Here is a 16,123-nt window from a genome sequence, read left to right as displayed (position 1 = left end):
CTAATATGGAGATCGTCGCGGAGATGGTTGGACCATTTTCTCCGCAAATTATTAAGCCATTCGATACGGACGGCCCCGGATTCCGGGCGATCACGAGAAAGCTTGTTTTCTGTTCCCTTACGTAGCTTGCATCGTTTGACCATAGGTGAAGTGATCTGACATTTCGTCGATGACGTGCGAACACAGTGTGAGGACGGAACTACCTGCCGAGTTGGCTGTAACGATAGTGCAGTCGCGTTACACAAGTTGTTGTTCCGTGTCCCTTTGTACTCCAGTCGACATGGTTAAATAGTGGAGATAGCAGGGGTGATTAAGAAAGGATCTACAATGAGGGAGGGGAAACGGTAGTTGTGGGAAGGAATGTCTTTCTTATAGTGAATTGCATGACTTCAGTGGTGAAGGCATGAGAACATAGCTTCAGCTTGCCAGCGTAAACCAGTTGACTATATGATGAATAGAAGATATAGGTCATGTTTAAACTCCTGGGTGATTATATTTTCTATGGGGTGTTTCAACATGTTGTTGCGTCTAATGTGACGGACTTATTAACCTAAATAGGGAGAGGAAACGCTCGGTGCAGCTTCCTATGTTAGAGGGACAAGAGCCATACATAAAAGCGAAAGTTTATTTACTGGGCTCGCATTACAGCCACCGAAACTAGCCGCATTACCCTGACCATCGTTCATGTTTTCCGACGCGAACAGCAGTATAAGATGCCTAGAGAATCGAACATCGGACACAATCGAAGCGGAGTTTATCTTATCTTGGGTCTTTTCTCCTCTTGTTCTCAATGGACATATTAGCTGACCAAGAACAACAACATCCAAGACAAACTGACAGCAGAGAACGTGGGAAGGAGCAAAACAAATTAGCCCAGCGAAGATTCCGTGAGTCCGTGCACTTTTCCTGGTCGATTTTCTTAGCTAATGCTGTACAGGGGAGAAGCTGAGACAAAGACAACAAAAGGCGTACAGCATCACTGAGCATGAAACTGATCAGTTTTTGGAATTTGACCCTTATGCGACTGGCTCTCCAAATACTGTAACTGGGAGCGATTTGTCTCTACATCTCCAGGAGCCTTTGCCGGAAACTATCCGAGAATTCCATGGCAGCAATATTCTCGGCTTATGGGATAGCTGGAGCCCAAGTCGCCTGGGTTCAGAAGTCAGCGACTGGGCAATCTCGTACCCGGAGACTGTTGGCACCCCCCCACCATACTGAGTATTTATTGCATGCACTAATGTTATAGGATTTCAACATCGACGTGGAAAATGATGCTTCAGATCAAAGTCATCAAGATCTTGTTGCAAAAACGGCTGGAAATGTGTTAACAGCCAGCATGAAGCCCAGCTGTAAAGGTGAATCGAACGATGCAGATTCCTCATTGCCGCTATTCGATGTAAGTTACTTGGCTACCCATGTTGTCAGCACGCCACTGTCACTTCAAGTGTTGATGCTGATTTTTAATTCCTTAGATAAACCTGGCTACCCAGAAACAACCTACGACATCCATCCTAGAAGGTCAGCGACGCGAGCTATGTTGCCAGGCAAATAATCTCCTACATCGAACGCTTTCCATATATGAGATAGGAATCACATTGGGGATATTTACATCAACCCCTGTGGTTCAATTCCATCTGAAGAAGGCACTTGAAAGCTTTTGCCTCTTGGGGGATAAAAGGAGGATGGCCGGCCTGGATAGCGATAAAGCAAGCGACTCCATGACATCGAATCAATAGGACAAGTAAATATAAGTTTCGAGCAGAGACAAGATCTATCTACCCTTTGGCGCAATTCGCTCAAGATGTGAAGTCAAGATACGGAAAATCGGCCATCCTCCTCGAGGATTAGTTAGGGCTTATCGGAGCAATATTGATACTACGTACATTTTCTTTTCCGTGTTGTCTCAATGGCAAAGCGTCAGACCCTGATTGTCAGGGATGCATCAGGGATGCACGTTGACACGGGGCAATTAGAATGTTCACAATTGGATAATAATAAGCATTACGCCTGTGCTTACGCTTACCATTGAATACCTGTAAGCAAAGTCATACGCTTATGTCATTCTGGTGCAAAAGCCGACAGAATTGATAGCACATCACGTTTTTATATACAGATATATCATGCTTGTCTGACAATGACAGGTTCCCAGATCCCTGACTTCTTTACCCTCGAACAAAATGGGACCATCTGACGACGAATTAATTGCACAAATGCGCTTGTTTATGCACCAGAGCATGAAAAATTACGATCCTTCGCATGACGCGGCACACGTTGAGCGAGTTGTAACTCTTTCTCAAAAACTACTTCGACGTGAAATGCTCGGGCCAAGAGCCACCAAAGGATTGGCCTACAACAGCACAGTGGTAATTCTGGCGGCACTTATGCACGATATCGAAGACCATAAATATCAATCTTCACTCTCAAACGACAATAAACCCCCTAGGGTCGTCTATAACGCATTACTGGACGCCGGGGCAGCGTCGGAGCTAGCACAAACAGTTGAGACAATCGTCAGCCATGTGTCGTACAGTAAGGAGAAGAAAGATCCAGCTGTAGTCACCCGGCTTATCGACAATGGGTTTCCCGAGCTCGCGCTAGTTCAGGACGCTGATCGACTGGACGCGATCGGTGCCATTGGCATAGGTCGATGTTTCACATTTCTCGGTGCCAAAGGAAAGGATTCGGGGGCTCCATGGAAGATGGAGAGTGCCATGGAACACTTGAGAGGGAAGCTGATGCAGCTCCAGGGAACCATGAAGACTGAGGCCGGGAGGAGTCTCGCAGCTGCTAGAACTCAGCGACTCCGTGAGTTTGAAAGCTGGTGGCGCCAAGAGAGTATGAATGATATCGATATGTGAGGGGCGAATTTTTTTGGAACAACGGCTTTCGCATTGTTCATAAATGATTATGTTGGACCATACAAACATTAATAGACATTAGCATCCGTTTTTTGTTCGAGGTCGCTTCGATCTGTGAGCCATTAGCGGGTCAAGGCTACATAGAAACGCACGTCGTAATTTAACTGCCCCTGTTGAGGCGGTGGAGCCGCCTTGGGGGGCTTAGACGTTGCAATATCGCGTGATGTGCGGGTAGCATATGTAAGGTCGTGCGCTCCAGAGTCAAAGTACTCCCCATGTTTTGAGCATCAATCATGTTTCACCAGAGTAGATCGAAGGGCGCGTATGCGAGAGAAGAGAGATCATGCTTGAACTGCCGACGTTCTCGGAGTCGCCATCCTGGCCAGATCAGCTAGGTTTGCAGCCTGCAGGACGAAGCTGCAGACATGACTCGTACACAAGACTTCGCATACACGACCGCCCGGTACGTAGATGTCAGAACGTTGGCTGCTTGAGCATACATACTGTAGTGAGAGAGGGGGCCCAAATAGCCTCACGAAGTCTCATTTGACTCATTCAAGGTACCAGTACAGAGAGTCAAACGCCCCTAAATGAAACTATGCATACGGCTGAGCATTACGAGTCTTAGTATTGAAGTGGGGGCTTTTTGGGTCTCCTTATGATCAAACTGAGTCAAAGTTCCGATTGCGTAGATAGCTATCTAGCCTAAGCATCCTCCTCGTGAAAGACTTTGCGAGGTAGCCAGTCATCAGAATAAACTTTATGACGACGAGTGCCCAGACCATTCAACTTGCCCATCTCCTCATTAGTCAGCCACCATCCATCAAGCTGAAAATTCTCAACGATCCTTGACTCTGTCACGCTTTTGGGGATGACGCTGGTGCCTCGTTGGAGACCCCACATGATACTGGAGGGTCGGTTAGGAACTGTGCAGAGCAGGTTATGTATGCGGGGCTGGAGCAAAGGAACTTACAGGATTTGCTGTTCTGTCTTGCCCTTGGTCGCGGCGATCTGCGAAAGGAGGGGTTCGTCGTAGAGTGCCGAGTCTTGGCTGGCCAGGGGTGAGTATGCCATGCAGTGAATCCCTTTACTCTGACAGAACGACAGTAGCTTCTTTGTCTGCCAGTACGGGTGCATCTTGTGTGTACGCGTCAGCATAATGAATGACCCGCATGATTCAATTCGGCTTCTGTGCACAACTTACCTCGATTTGATTCACCGCCGGGGTGATATTGCAGCTAGGGCTTTCCAAAAGTGTCTTCAAATCGCTGATGCCAAAATTAGAAACACCAATGGCTTTAGCTCGGCCTGACTTGGCGATCTTCTGCATTTCCTCCCTGTATTCGTGTTAGTCTCAGCAGCACTTTTGCCGTACCTGTTGTCCTTACCATGTGTTTATAAAGTTCCAGTCTACGAGTAGTTTCTCGGGATCCTCTGGATTCAAAGAAACCGGCCAATGCTAAAGCAACTCAGCATATGTGCTTATTCATAGTGTGCGGACCGATGAACTTACCATGAGATACAAATCCACGTACTCAACTCCAAGTGCGTTCAGTGACTGCGCAAAAGCTTCCTCGACTCTGTTGTGCCATTTGTTGTCCAACTTGGTAGTTATCCAAATATCGGAGCGAGGGACTGCCGACTCTTTAATAGCCTGACCAACCTCGTGCTCATTGCGATACGAAAACGCAGTATCGATGTGGCGATAGCCTGCCTCTAGGGCCGCCTTGACTGCTCTGCACACTTGGCCAGGTGCCTTGGGCTTTCTGGTACCCAGTCCTACGGCCGGTAATTGCGCGCCAGTGTTGAGCGTGAAGGTTCTGAGAGTTGTTGGGGGTGGCGAGGGAGGAGCATGCTCTGCATCTTTCGGGTGCGTGTTGCCATCGCAGATGATCACTGAGGGCTTTTTGGTGCCGTTCGTGAAGCCGTTGGTCCCGTGCTCTCCGTTTGTGATCAACGTGTGGAGATTGGAAACAATAGGGCAGACCTTCTCAACCCGGAGAGTGACGAATGACCGATTGACCGCTTCAATGGTAGCCATGGTATCCGCAAAAGCAGTCAAAGCATTCGTATAGCTCTTGGTACGGCCAGTGGCGTAGTCACCGAACTGATGACACATAGACTGAATTGTCGCTTCCTTTCTGTGGTCATTGTTGACTTCGAATGTTTGGTTACCATCAAGATCGGAATGGAAGATTCTATGGCCGTGCAGAGTTAGAGTGCCCTTCGTGCCGGTGACGACAAGTGATTCTTCATCAAAGGGCCCGATACGAGAGATATAAAGGTAGCCCACTGCGTTAGACGGCCACCGCATCGCCATAACAGACACGTCGTCGCCGTTGCAATCGGGAGGACTCCGGACTGAAACAACACGAGAAGCCATCAAAGACTCAGGCTTCCCGAGCATCCAGACGAGAATGTCTACGATATGACATCCGAGATCCTCCTGTTGTATAAGTACATTAGCTTGAGATCATGGGCAAATAGTTTGAGCGTTGTACATACCGTTACACCAACTCCCTGGCTTGCTCTCCACGAGCTAGCAAGATCTCTAACGTTCAACACAATTCTTGCTTGGATCGAGGCAATCTCGCCGACCGAATAAAGCAAGCTCTTGAACTGATTGTAGCGAGGTTCGAAGCGCTTCTGCATCGTCACGCCAATCTTGATGGGGGCGCAGACGAGCTTCCGGAAATCCTCGGCGGACCCAGCCACCGGCTTCTCCTTCAAGATCGGAACCCCACTATCAGCAAGAATATCCACACAGTCTTTATGGAACTGGTGAGGAACGCAGACAATAGCAAAGTCCGGCTTATGGTCTGCTAGCATGCCCTCGATGGATGAGTAGGCGGGGACATCGGGATGACTCTGCGAGAAAGTCAAGAATTTGCCGGGATCTGTGTCGCAGACCGCAAGCACTTTGACAGAAGACGCCTGCAGACACTTGAAGAAGGTGTTGTAACCACGATGGCCGAGACCGACCAGCGCAATGCTGTACTGTCGATGGCCAGAATGCTGGAGCTTCGGCTGAGGCTTTGCAATAGCTTCTGACAAGAAATCCATGATGAACGAACTGGGTCTCACTAGTTTATTGATGATAGAGTTTGTCTGATGTAAGTTAAGAGTTACTAAAGTTCTTAGCCTCTTAGTAACTCGGAACAGGTGGCCAGATACTAATACTTGGCTCGGGCTACTACAGATAGCAAAGAAATTATCATGTTGGAACTAGACTGTGTTTCCATACACCTGTCTGTGTGTAAAGATCTACCGGCACACCGTAAGCATAAGCAGGGGTGTAAGCATAAGCATCATGCAGGCATGTACATGGGTGTAAGCGTAATCAGGGCCGTAATCAATGCTATAAGCATCGATTAAGTTATCGTTCTCAGTCCCATCGAACAAACTCTAGACCCATCAAAACGGAAAGACCCTTCAGTGCCAGACAGACGTAGGATCGTGCTACTGTGCAGGCCTCCAGAACCAAGACACCAACATGTCACTTACAGTTCATCTTGTCATTCTCTTTGCAGGCCTCGCTCTTGCTGTCTTTGCTACATCACTCGATGAGACAATTGTAAGCCATTCTCCAATGTGCTAATGTAACATGCCTAATATCGCCGTCACAGGTTGCCGTGGCTGCAGTAAATATCTCGGATGAGTTCAACAGCTTCAACCTCTATGACTGGGTAACTGTTTCGTATCTCATAGCCCTCACGGGTGTCCAGCCACTCTATGGTAGGTTTTCAAAATAGTTATAATGTGAAAAGATGAATCTGAGTTTTGTACAGGCCAGATCTCGGATGTCGTGGGTCGGAAAGGTAGTCGTCCCCTCGGTCATGCCATTGACAAATACCTAACCCTAGATAGGCCCGATGATGACTGCTGTGGCCGTGTTCTTTGCCGCAAATGCTGCATGCGCGTGGTCTCAGTCGATGGTATCTCTGATCATCTACAGGACAATTGGCGGAATTGGTGGCGGCGGCATGACTGGGCTCAGCTTTGTGATCGTAGCTGATCTGTTCCCAATAGGTATGCCAACATGTCTCAACTAACATCTTCAAACCTGACCAAAGACCAAGATGAACGCCCGAGATACCAGGGAATACTGATGTCTGGCGTCGGCGTTGCGATGGCCTTAGGTCCTGTCTTGGGAGGCAGTAAGTAGTTTCGTTCTTTAGGCGCCTCATCTGGGATGACTGTCCCGTGTACATATGTTTTCTTATATCAGTTTCGCTAACTCCCAAAGTATTGACCCATGTCGCCAGCTGGCGGTGGTGCTTCTGGACCATCATGCCCTTCGCAGGCATCACATTCCTGATTATCGCTTTCACGAAGCTCCCCTTGCCCCCCACACAATCAGCACGAAATCCAGCCGAAGTCCACAGTCGCAGGGATCGAGCCGGGAAGATAATTCGGGATTTGCGTGGTATCGACTGGTTGGGTGCTTCGTTAATCATGTGCTCGGTCACCTGCCTCATTGTGCCGCTCACTCATGGCGGCGATCAATGGCCGTGGTCGTCAGTGCAAGTCATCCTTCTCCTTTCAGTTGCGGTAATATCAATAACAGGACTTATCTTGCTTGAGCTGTTCGTGCTGAAGGACGCCGCCTTAATCCCCGTCCGGTTTTTCAAAAACAAAGCCCTCGTTATGGCATGGTTAAACTTGTTCGTATACAATGTTTTATTCATGGCCCTCCTGTATTATCTGTGAGTATTGATTGCGCTTCCCTTGCGGGACTGCACCCATTACACATCAGTAACAATATACACTAACGGCTGAGGGCAGGCCTATATGGTTTCAAGTTGTACGAGACTATAGCTCTACCAAGACTGGCCTGTTCCTCCTCCCTTTAGTGTGTGGTCTTGTCCTTGTTGGCATCAGTTTCTCGCCACTGCTCCGGCTGGCATCCCTCATCAGAGCTACACTACATCTTCGATCCAAGGCTCCTAGGCATCTTCTTTTATTAGTCGGCTCTACCTTGTTTTTGTTGGCGACCACGTTGATCGCTACCGAATTGAAGTCAGCCCCGATTGCCGGATATGTCATCATGGCACTCGTACTTGGGATTGGTGGCGGCATGGTCCTACAGTCAAGCTTCTTGGAGGCCCAAGCTTCCGTCCCTACTATAGGTAACTATTGACAGGAAAATATTCGAATGCCCCCCGTTCCTCAAGTAACAAGCTGACTGAGACGACAGATGTAGCACTTGCAAACACAGTTGCAGTCATGTTCCAATACCTGGGTGGGGCGATTGGGCTCGCTGTCGCTGGCATAGTATATCGCCAGTCTCTGACAAGGCAGTTAAAAAACGAGCCGGAAGAAACAATTGTACGTTGCCTCTGATGCTGTTGTGGCGCTCATCTAACTGTACGTAGCCTAGCGGCTTGCGCCAGTACATCCTGCATAATCCCAAATATGCAGCTCAAATCTCTACAGGTAACCCGATCATTAAAAATGCAATCGAGAAGCTGTATTCGCGGGCTATATTGCTGGTTCTAAAAGTCCTGATTTCATTTGCCGGAGCTGTATTTTTGAACTCGCTGTATATAGTCAGGCTTGGATGGGGCGCCCAGGAAAGTGACTTTCCTAATACATGTGAGCCAAGTTTACAGAGTGAGGAGTAGGAGGGAATAGATATGATTGCAGGCCCTCGTCCTCTGTACAGCCAGCATCTTTCGGGGGCGCGGGGAAGCTCTATTCCCTGTATGAGCGCATTTATTTAGACGTTCTCATCATGCCATGAGTGCATGTATTTAAATTTCCGTCGGCTAATTGAAGCAAAATCCTGCATTTGAGCATGGCTGGTTATTGGCGGAATACAGCAAAGATCGCCAATTATAACACATCCCGGCAAGACTTCTTCACGGAATTACACGACTCGCTCGGCTGTAAGTGAAGACGCTACGTGATCATGCTGATCACTGAGCAACTAATGAGGGGCAAGATTTTGCCTAAACTCTTGGTTAATTACGCTTATCTGGTGTATTGACTTGATATATGTCGTGGATATGTATGCTCAAGACTAGAAGTCAATGTCAAGCCATTTTGCCATGCAACGCACAACCATGAAGATGCGTCTGCCGTTTATATTTCTCCTCGCTGTCCACTTATCAGTGGCAGCAGACGTCTTCGTTGATCGACAGGGACATGATGACAATCCTGGGTCGGCCGTAAAGCCGGTGAAGGGGCTTCAAAGAGCGCAAGAGCTTGTCCGTGGACTCATTCCGTCTGCCAAAGATGACATCACTGTACACCTTGGCCCAGGTACCTGGGTAATTGACGAGCCCATCATGTTCAGTAATGAAGACTGCGGTACCAATGACTTCAAGGTGACATGGGCAGGCTCGGAGACCGTTATCTCTGGAGGGTATGAGATCAGCAATTGGACTAAAGGCGATAGCGGGATATGGTCTGCTTCAGTCCCTAAGGGAACTAAATCCCGTAATCTGTACATGAACGGATTGGCTGCTCAGTACGCCAGAAGGCTGATCCATAATCGGACGGATTTCGAATACACCAAGGTCGGGATGACCTGGACCAACTCAGATTACGACTGGATCATGAATACACCAGGCATTGAGAATAGTGAGCTCCGAGCCATAAATTCCTTCACCGATCGGGTTGCACTCATCGAAAAGGTTGGAGATCGCGTGCTTGAGATGAAGAGGGATATATGGGCCAACCAACTCATCGGCTATGACCAAATCGCAGAGCCTTTTTGGGATGGAGGCGTCTGGATTCAAAACGTTAAAGCCCTGCTGACTGACGGCGGTCAATTCTACCTTGACAGAAATGAGTCGACTGTCTATTACAAGCCAAAAGCAGGCGAAGATATGGCTACCGCATCTGCTTATCTTGGAATCGAAGAGGTCCTGATGGTCGTCGGTGGAACCTATGAAAAGCCGGCTCACGACTTACACTTTAAGGGAATTACCTTCAAGCACAGCACTTGGCTGAGACCGGATACTTATGGGTATATAGATCAGCAGACTGGTGGTCATATGGGAAATGATAGTCTATGGCCCAATTTTGAAGCTTCAAGGCCTCATTGGTGGCAGATGCCTAGCGCGATTCAAGTCAGTGCTGCATACAGCATCACCATAGAGGCTTGTACTTTTCGAGAGCTTGGAGCTGGAGGCATCGGTGTTGGAAACGACAAGAACGCGCACTTGACGGGTGTTGGCCTCGGTGCAAACAACATTCACATCGATGATAACTATTTCACGCAGGTGATGGGGAATAGCATCACTGTGGGAGGTATACAAGCCGATGCACACCACCCATCGCAGCTGAAGATGCTTGTGTCAGACATCCACGCGTCCAACAACATCTTCAATAACAATTCGGTCCTGTGGTCGTCCTCTGTCCCTATTCTCTTTACATACACGCAATTCTCTTCCATCACACACAACGATATTTATAACCAGCCATATAGCGGCATTTGTCATGGCTATGGTACGGCCCATACCTCCCTGACAAGTGAGATTGCTAATAGGTTCTAGGCTGGGGAAGCAATGATGAAGGAGGTAGTCCGGAGTACGCCAAGCGAGGCCTTTACAAATATCAGCCTCTCTATGATACACCCACCGTCATGAAGAACAATTTGATTGAAGGAAATCTGATTCATCATTTTGGTCAATCGCATACTGACTTTGGAGGCGTATACACGCTGTCACGGTCGCCAAACACAACAGTGTCATCCAATTTCATATATGATGCAAGTTGGCAAGCTTTGTACCCTGGTACGTGACCCACATAAGCCATCATAAGTTTGGCTGACACTCGCGACAGATGAAGCCTCAAGAGATATCACATGGTACAACAATCTGGGTTTTACCTCAGGAAAGTATTATGCGCCAAACGATTGGATTCCAGAACAGCTCACTGGATGTATGTTCACCGCCCATGGACGCCAGAAGATGTGCTGACAGGATCAGGGAACACTGTGATTGATAACTGGGGTAAGCTCGGAGTCAAAGACAACGAGGTCCTAGATGGCTTCCCAAACCATTCCGGAAGACGCAACAACACGTTTCTACGTAACTACCTTGCGCCCGACGTAAATGGAACAAGTCTCATTGCACAGAGGGCTGCATATCGAGCCGGTGTCATTCCGTCCAAACGCAAGGGAAGGCCCGTTACGAACGATCCGGATATCGCGGATGCCTACTTGGATGTCAAAGTCAGCGATGGACGTGTCGTTGTTAACGTTACTAACTTTGACGATGTGGACTTCAGAGACGTTGTTTTCCGTATCTCAGGCCCTAGTGTCACGTTCACAAGAAAGTCCACCCCTCGCTCAATCCCGGCAGATGGTTCTGCAGCAGCGGTGTATACTTTCTCTGGCTCCCTAAAGGGGAACGCCACCGCTTCGGTAAGCTATGTGAACCCGAGAACGCGAGCATACAGCAGAGAGAAGGAGTTTTCCCTCCTCAAACAGCGAGATATCTAGTCTAGATTGCATGAGCATCAGATCTGCTTATCACAGTGACTTCCTAACTGTCATACCCTCAAGGGCGGAAACTTGTTATAGGGGACTTTACTAGCTTCAGAATGGCAGATACGAAAAATTCTATTTTAAAGTATATACTTATATACCTGAAGTATTATTTATTGCACCGATTCCCGAATAGCATCTCAAAGTGGCTTAAGTCGAAGAATAGGGCAGGTCCTCTTATAATGTGCTTGCGGAGTTTTACCCCTGGTAATAAGCTCCGCCTGCAGCCCAAGTCCGCGGCCTTAGCCCGTAGCTCCGCGCATTAGATACCTACCGAATTGGAGATCAAGACCCATGGCCAGGCGTGGGGTGGAGCGATGTGGGAGGTCAAGTCCGCAGATCTCGTGGTTTTACGGATAGATATCAGAAGTTCCACTGCCAAGCCGTGAGGCCGATTCTAGCTCGCAAAACAATTCTTTATTCCTCACCGTTCTAATTATATTTATCAGTAACCCATTAAGGGCTTGTTTTCATACAGGAGCCTTTTTCTTTCATCGGATAACAAAATAATGTAATACGATAATCTTTCTCTGCAAGCCATTATCTATATCGCGGAAAGAAGCGCCATCAAGATAACCATTCAATGTAGCTGAACCCATGGACAAACCCCCCTCAGTTCAGCCTAACCTCTCCTTGGTATTTTCCCATCCACTCTGGTTTCATGAACAACACGAAAACCCTAAACCCCAATGCGACACCCATTGCCAATCCAGAGGCCAAGGTCAGCTTGGTAGGATAAATCCCACTACCGTCATCTCCTGCAAGCCGAGCCTGCCAAAACAAGAGCGGGAGAGCCATAGCCTCAAATGATGCTAGCATCTGATACGTGATCCGCCTCGTCTCTACCGCCCCAGCTCTGTTCGGGACTCCAAGCATCATCGGTACCGTCATGGCGGCCAGGCTGATACCGCACAGCTGCATCATTGGGACAGCGTAAGGCGCCGCAGACGGGTCGTCGGTCAAGTACATTCGTTTGAAGGCTTTGTCTGCGTTGAATATCATGGGTATCGCCAAAAGGATATTAAAGGTCGATTCAGCGGCCGATACAATTCGGACAATGGTGCCAGAGGCCGATGGATCAATCTCCACTGACGCTTTGGCGCCAGTTCCGGTGCGTTTGTTTGTGTTTGCCATAGTTATGTTTTGGGAGGATAATTTCTAGTGTTTCTTGAATGAGATTGGGATATTCTGTAGAGATGAAGACCTAAGAGCCTGGGATTAGGCTGTCTTATAAACTTGTTGAGATTTGTGGCTGTGAGCTTATTCCGGCAGAGTGAACCTAGGACCCAGTTATTCCAGTGTTCTGAGTGGTCCGGGAAGCCCGGATAGTTGCCATAATGCAAAGCTCAACGTTATGCTTAGCGTTATGCTTGACGTTATGCTGAGCGCCCCGACCTTAGGGTCAAAGCATCTACCTACCTTTATGCTTAGAACGTAATCCACAGCAAGAGAGTATCTTGCAGCCATCATCCCATACACGTTGGCCTAACGCAGAGATGTGCATTTAATAGATAATGGAGAATGCGCCACCATGCAATTGTCAATGTCATTGGCAAGTAATCCCGGTATATGCATCACATGATTATCTGACCTGAGATAGAGATAAACTGTGGCTTGGGTGCTATTTCGTCTTCGTTAGAAACTTGAAAGCAAGTGGTGATATCCGGCGTTGGAGTTTACTTGTTCAGATCAGCGGAACAAGATGACATCATCTAACCTATTACTGGCCATCGTAAAGCACATTTTCTGTCTGAATTTCTTATTAAGTAAATGTTTTATAACTTCAATGTTCGGGGCTACTGGTTGTAGCTCCCGGGCCGGTCATGAGATATATCAGAGCAGGAGAATCATAATAACCAGGTATAAATACTCAGAGCCCTACACGGACAAGTGTAGGGCCAAGGTTGAACCAGCACGTAAATATTCTGAAAGTTCCTATTACTATCTCCGGGTCCAATAACAGAGTGCGATGAAATGGCACGATGTGGGATGTCGCTTGTGGAGATCCCAGATCCTTTGTCAGCCAGTCGCACCAGCACCAGTCCAGCACCAGCGACAGCCTCCACGGTCGGAGACACGAGTATATAAGCCAAGAAATAACTCATTCAAGATAATAACATAGATTTGAATGTCACACCTTACATCTTGTCTTCAAAACCACTTATCATGCCCGTTGTAGCTATTGCAGGGAGCACCGGCAGTGTCGGTCGCTTTATCGTTGAAGAGACTATCGCAGATGGCAATTTTGAGGTCATCATTTTAGGCCGAAAGGCTTGTCCACAGTGACTCGATCTCGGTGCTCCCCAGCTAACTATCTTTACACTCAGGTCAACCCATCGCTGGAGAAAGAGCTCGGTGCTCGCATCCTCGCTATCGATTACTCCGACCCCAATTCCATTGCGACCTTGCTCGAAGAAAACAATGTTGAGGTCGTCATTGCCGCGCTGAGTGGACATACACCTCCCGAGCAGGAGCTTGGTCTCATCCAAGCCGCCGCCAAGTCTAAAGTCACCAAGCGATACATCCCTAGCGTATGGGGTATCAAGTATCGCCCAGAGCAATCTTGGTTCTTCAATGCCGCAGCCAAGCTGTCTCTCTTTGAGGCACTGGAAAAGACTGACTTGGAGTGGACTGCGGTTGCAAATGTCTTCTTTCTCGATTACTGGGGCACCCCAAATCTCAAGACATACCTGGATCCTTTGACCATAGTTCTGGATATTCCTGCAAGAAAGGCTGCGATTCCAGGCAACCCAGACCAGCCAGCTATCTTCACATACACGAAAGATGTTGCTAGATTTACAGCTAAGCTCTTGACGCTGGAGAAATGGGATCCAGTATCATATATCATCGGCGATAGGCTTTCGTGGAAGGAGTTTGTGAAGCTTGCTGAAGAGGTTACTGGTAGGATCCGCCTGCTTACTCTTATCATAATACACGGCCATCAAAACTAACGAACCTCTGCAGGCGATAAGTTCGAGGTCACTTACGATTCAGTTGAGTTGCTCCAGTCAGGAAAGGTCACAGAGCTTCCGGGCCACCTAGCTGTCTACCCCTCCTTCCCAAAAAACGCACTGCAAACCATGCTTTCCGAGCTTGGTATCTTTTTTAACCAGGGAGGGATGGACTTTCAGCCGGAGAAGACTCTTAACAGCCTTTTCCCAGAGATTAAAGTAGCGACCGCCCGGGACGTTTTAGAGTTTGCTTGCAAGAAATAGTCTAGCCATATGCTGTGAGAGCGCTTAATAAAATCTTTAAGACATCTCACTCTTGATAGAATTTTCATACATTTAGAAGTGAAATCGAAGGGTTCCGAACGTTTCGTCAACATATCGACATTCAGGTGGTTCTCTCCAAACAGCCACTCTCCTCTTGAATGCCAGCTTGCCGAATCCGGTAAAGTCGGAATCCCACATCCCACTTCGCTCCACCAAGATCCCACATCGCGCAGCTTTATTCACCTGCGAAAGCAAGGATATGCTGAATAAAGAATCAGCATCCTCCATCCCACATCGCGCATCACGACCAATTCTTCTCTATCCTAACTCATCTTGTTCTAGAAACCAAATGTCTGCTGACCTATCCCGATTCCACTGCAACTATGCGGGATGCGCGCGATCATACAAAAAGAAAGAGCATCTCTTACGTCATGAGAGAGATCACTTAAACCTGCGCTCATTTGCATGCACGCTATGTCCAGCTACGTTTAACCGAAGGTGGGCATTCCCGTCTGATTCAGTTCTGGTTGACACATGCTGAGTTGATCGAGTGATTTGCTCAGACGCCATGAGGCGATCAGTCACCAACTCGACAAGGTTTCTGGACTAAAAGAAGGAGGGACGTCATCAATAGAGAACACTACATACGAACCACGAGAACCTATACCTGTCAGTGAGCTAGGCGCATCACCTGTTGACACATTGGACTCTTTTCCCAGCACAGCACTCCAGGGTTTGAATCTGTGTTCACATTCAACGATTCAATTACTCCAAGGCTCATGTCGAGATGAGCTCGAAGCGTCTTACTTTCTACACTTTCACCCCCACTGGCCTTTGTTGCATAAAAGAACTTTCCTGCAATCAAACCCTCCTCCAGAACTCACGGCTGCCGTTTTGACAGCTGGGCTGTGGGTGATTGATACCCCAGAGACCAGGGACAAAGCCCGGCTTTATCATGATGCCTTGCTAAAGACGCTTTACGAGCAACTCGTGAGATCAATAATACCAGTTAAAGATTAATCATCTGACATCTGACATGTATATAGTTCAAACTTCCTAAATCAGCTACAGATTCATCCGGACCTCGAGCTGAGTTCCTCCCTGCATTTCAGGTCCTTCTCATTACGTTAATTCTTTGCACCTACCGTGGGGCAGAGACATTTCCATCCGCTTTGTTCAACAGCAAGCAGGTATGGGAGCTGTTCCAATCCTTTGGCGTCTACGATCAAAATGCAATAGACGATCGAAATCAACGTCTGATAGTCCGCGAGTCCTACCAGCGGTAAGCAGCTCACAGTTCCCCTCGCCTACAGAGTACTTCACTAACATGGCAAGGCTGGCCCTCTTGCACTTCAAAGTCCACGTTCATCTCAATTCTATCTTGGTCGGTCATTTTTCCCAGTTCAAGGCGTTCGACTACTTGACGCCAAGCATGCTCAAGGTTCGAATTCCCTCGGCAAGCTTGCACTGGGAGGGTGATGAAGAGTTGCTTCTTGGTCAGGGACACAAATCTGAAACGGTCGCTGATTTGCTTGATTCGTGTAATGAAC

At 48.0% G+C, this 16,123-nt stretch overlaps 5 protein-coding genes across 5 annotated transcripts; 3 read left to right on the top strand and 2 right to left on the bottom strand.

The window, feature by feature from the left end:
- Positions 1–2,180: 2,180 nt before the first annotated feature.
- Positions 2,181–2,861, top strand: FTJAE_6536 (HD superfamily hydrolase; the record flags this gene model as incomplete). Its single annotated transcript, XM_037353158.1, has 1 exon — positions 2,181–2,861. The coding sequence occupies one exon, from the start codon at positions 2,181–2,183 to the stop codon at positions 2,859–2,861; it is 681 nt and encodes a 226-aa protein (XP_037206389.1).
- A 705-nt stretch (positions 2,862–3,566) lies between these two features.
- FTJAE_6535 (Aldo keto reductase) lies at positions 3,567–5,924 on the bottom strand (the record flags this gene model as incomplete). The annotated part of the gene is made up of 6 exons (XM_037353157.1): positions 3,567–3,768; positions 3,835–3,998; positions 4,066–4,198; positions 4,250–4,320; positions 4,375–5,307; positions 5,367–5,924. 6 exons carry the CDS (start codon positions 5,922–5,924, stop codon positions 3,567–3,569), a joined length of 2,061 nt encoding a protein of 686 aa, XP_037206388.1.
- A 430-nt stretch (positions 5,925–6,354) lies between these two features.
- Positions 6,355–11,313, top strand: FTJAE_6534 (xylanase A; the record flags this gene model as incomplete). The annotated part of the gene is made up of 13 exons (XM_037353156.1): positions 6,355–6,435; positions 6,488–6,596; positions 6,650–6,679; positions 6,729–6,890; positions 6,935–7,018; positions 7,090–7,567; positions 7,680–7,990; positions 8,086–8,189; positions 8,237–8,297; positions 8,976–10,316; positions 10,364–10,603; positions 10,653–10,751; positions 10,799–11,313. The coding sequence occupies 13 exons, from the start codon at positions 6,355–6,357 to the stop codon at positions 11,311–11,313; spliced, it is 3,615 nt and encodes a 1,204-aa protein (XP_037206387.1).
- A 657-nt stretch (positions 11,314–11,970) lies between these two features.
- FTJAE_6533 (amidohydrolase family) lies at positions 11,971–12,492 on the bottom strand (the record flags this gene model as incomplete). The annotated part of the gene is made up of 1 exon (XM_037353155.1): positions 11,971–12,492. One exon carries the CDS (start codon positions 12,490–12,492, stop codon positions 11,971–11,973), a length of 522 nt encoding a protein of 173 aa, XP_037206386.1.
- A 1,032-nt stretch (positions 12,493–13,524) lies between these two features.
- Positions 13,525–14,573, top strand: FTJAE_6532 (isoflavone reductase like P3; the record flags this gene model as incomplete). The annotated part of the gene is made up of 3 exons (XM_037353154.1): positions 13,525–13,608; positions 13,686–14,259; positions 14,323–14,573. The coding sequence occupies 3 exons, from the start codon at positions 13,525–13,527 to the stop codon at positions 14,571–14,573; spliced, it is 909 nt and encodes a 302-aa protein (XP_037206385.1).
- Between the last annotated feature and the right edge of the window lie 1,550 nt (positions 14,574–16,123).

This window comes from Fusarium tjaetaba, assembly GCF_013396195.1.
Source record: "Fusarium tjaetaba strain NRRL 66243 chromosome Unknown NRRL66243_c0000127, whole genome shotgun sequence".
NCBI classification, from domain to species: domain Eukaryota; kingdom Fungi; phylum Ascomycota; class Sordariomycetes; order Hypocreales; family Nectriaceae; genus Fusarium; species Fusarium tjaetaba.
This window is presented reverse-complemented; position numbering and strand designations above follow the sequence as displayed.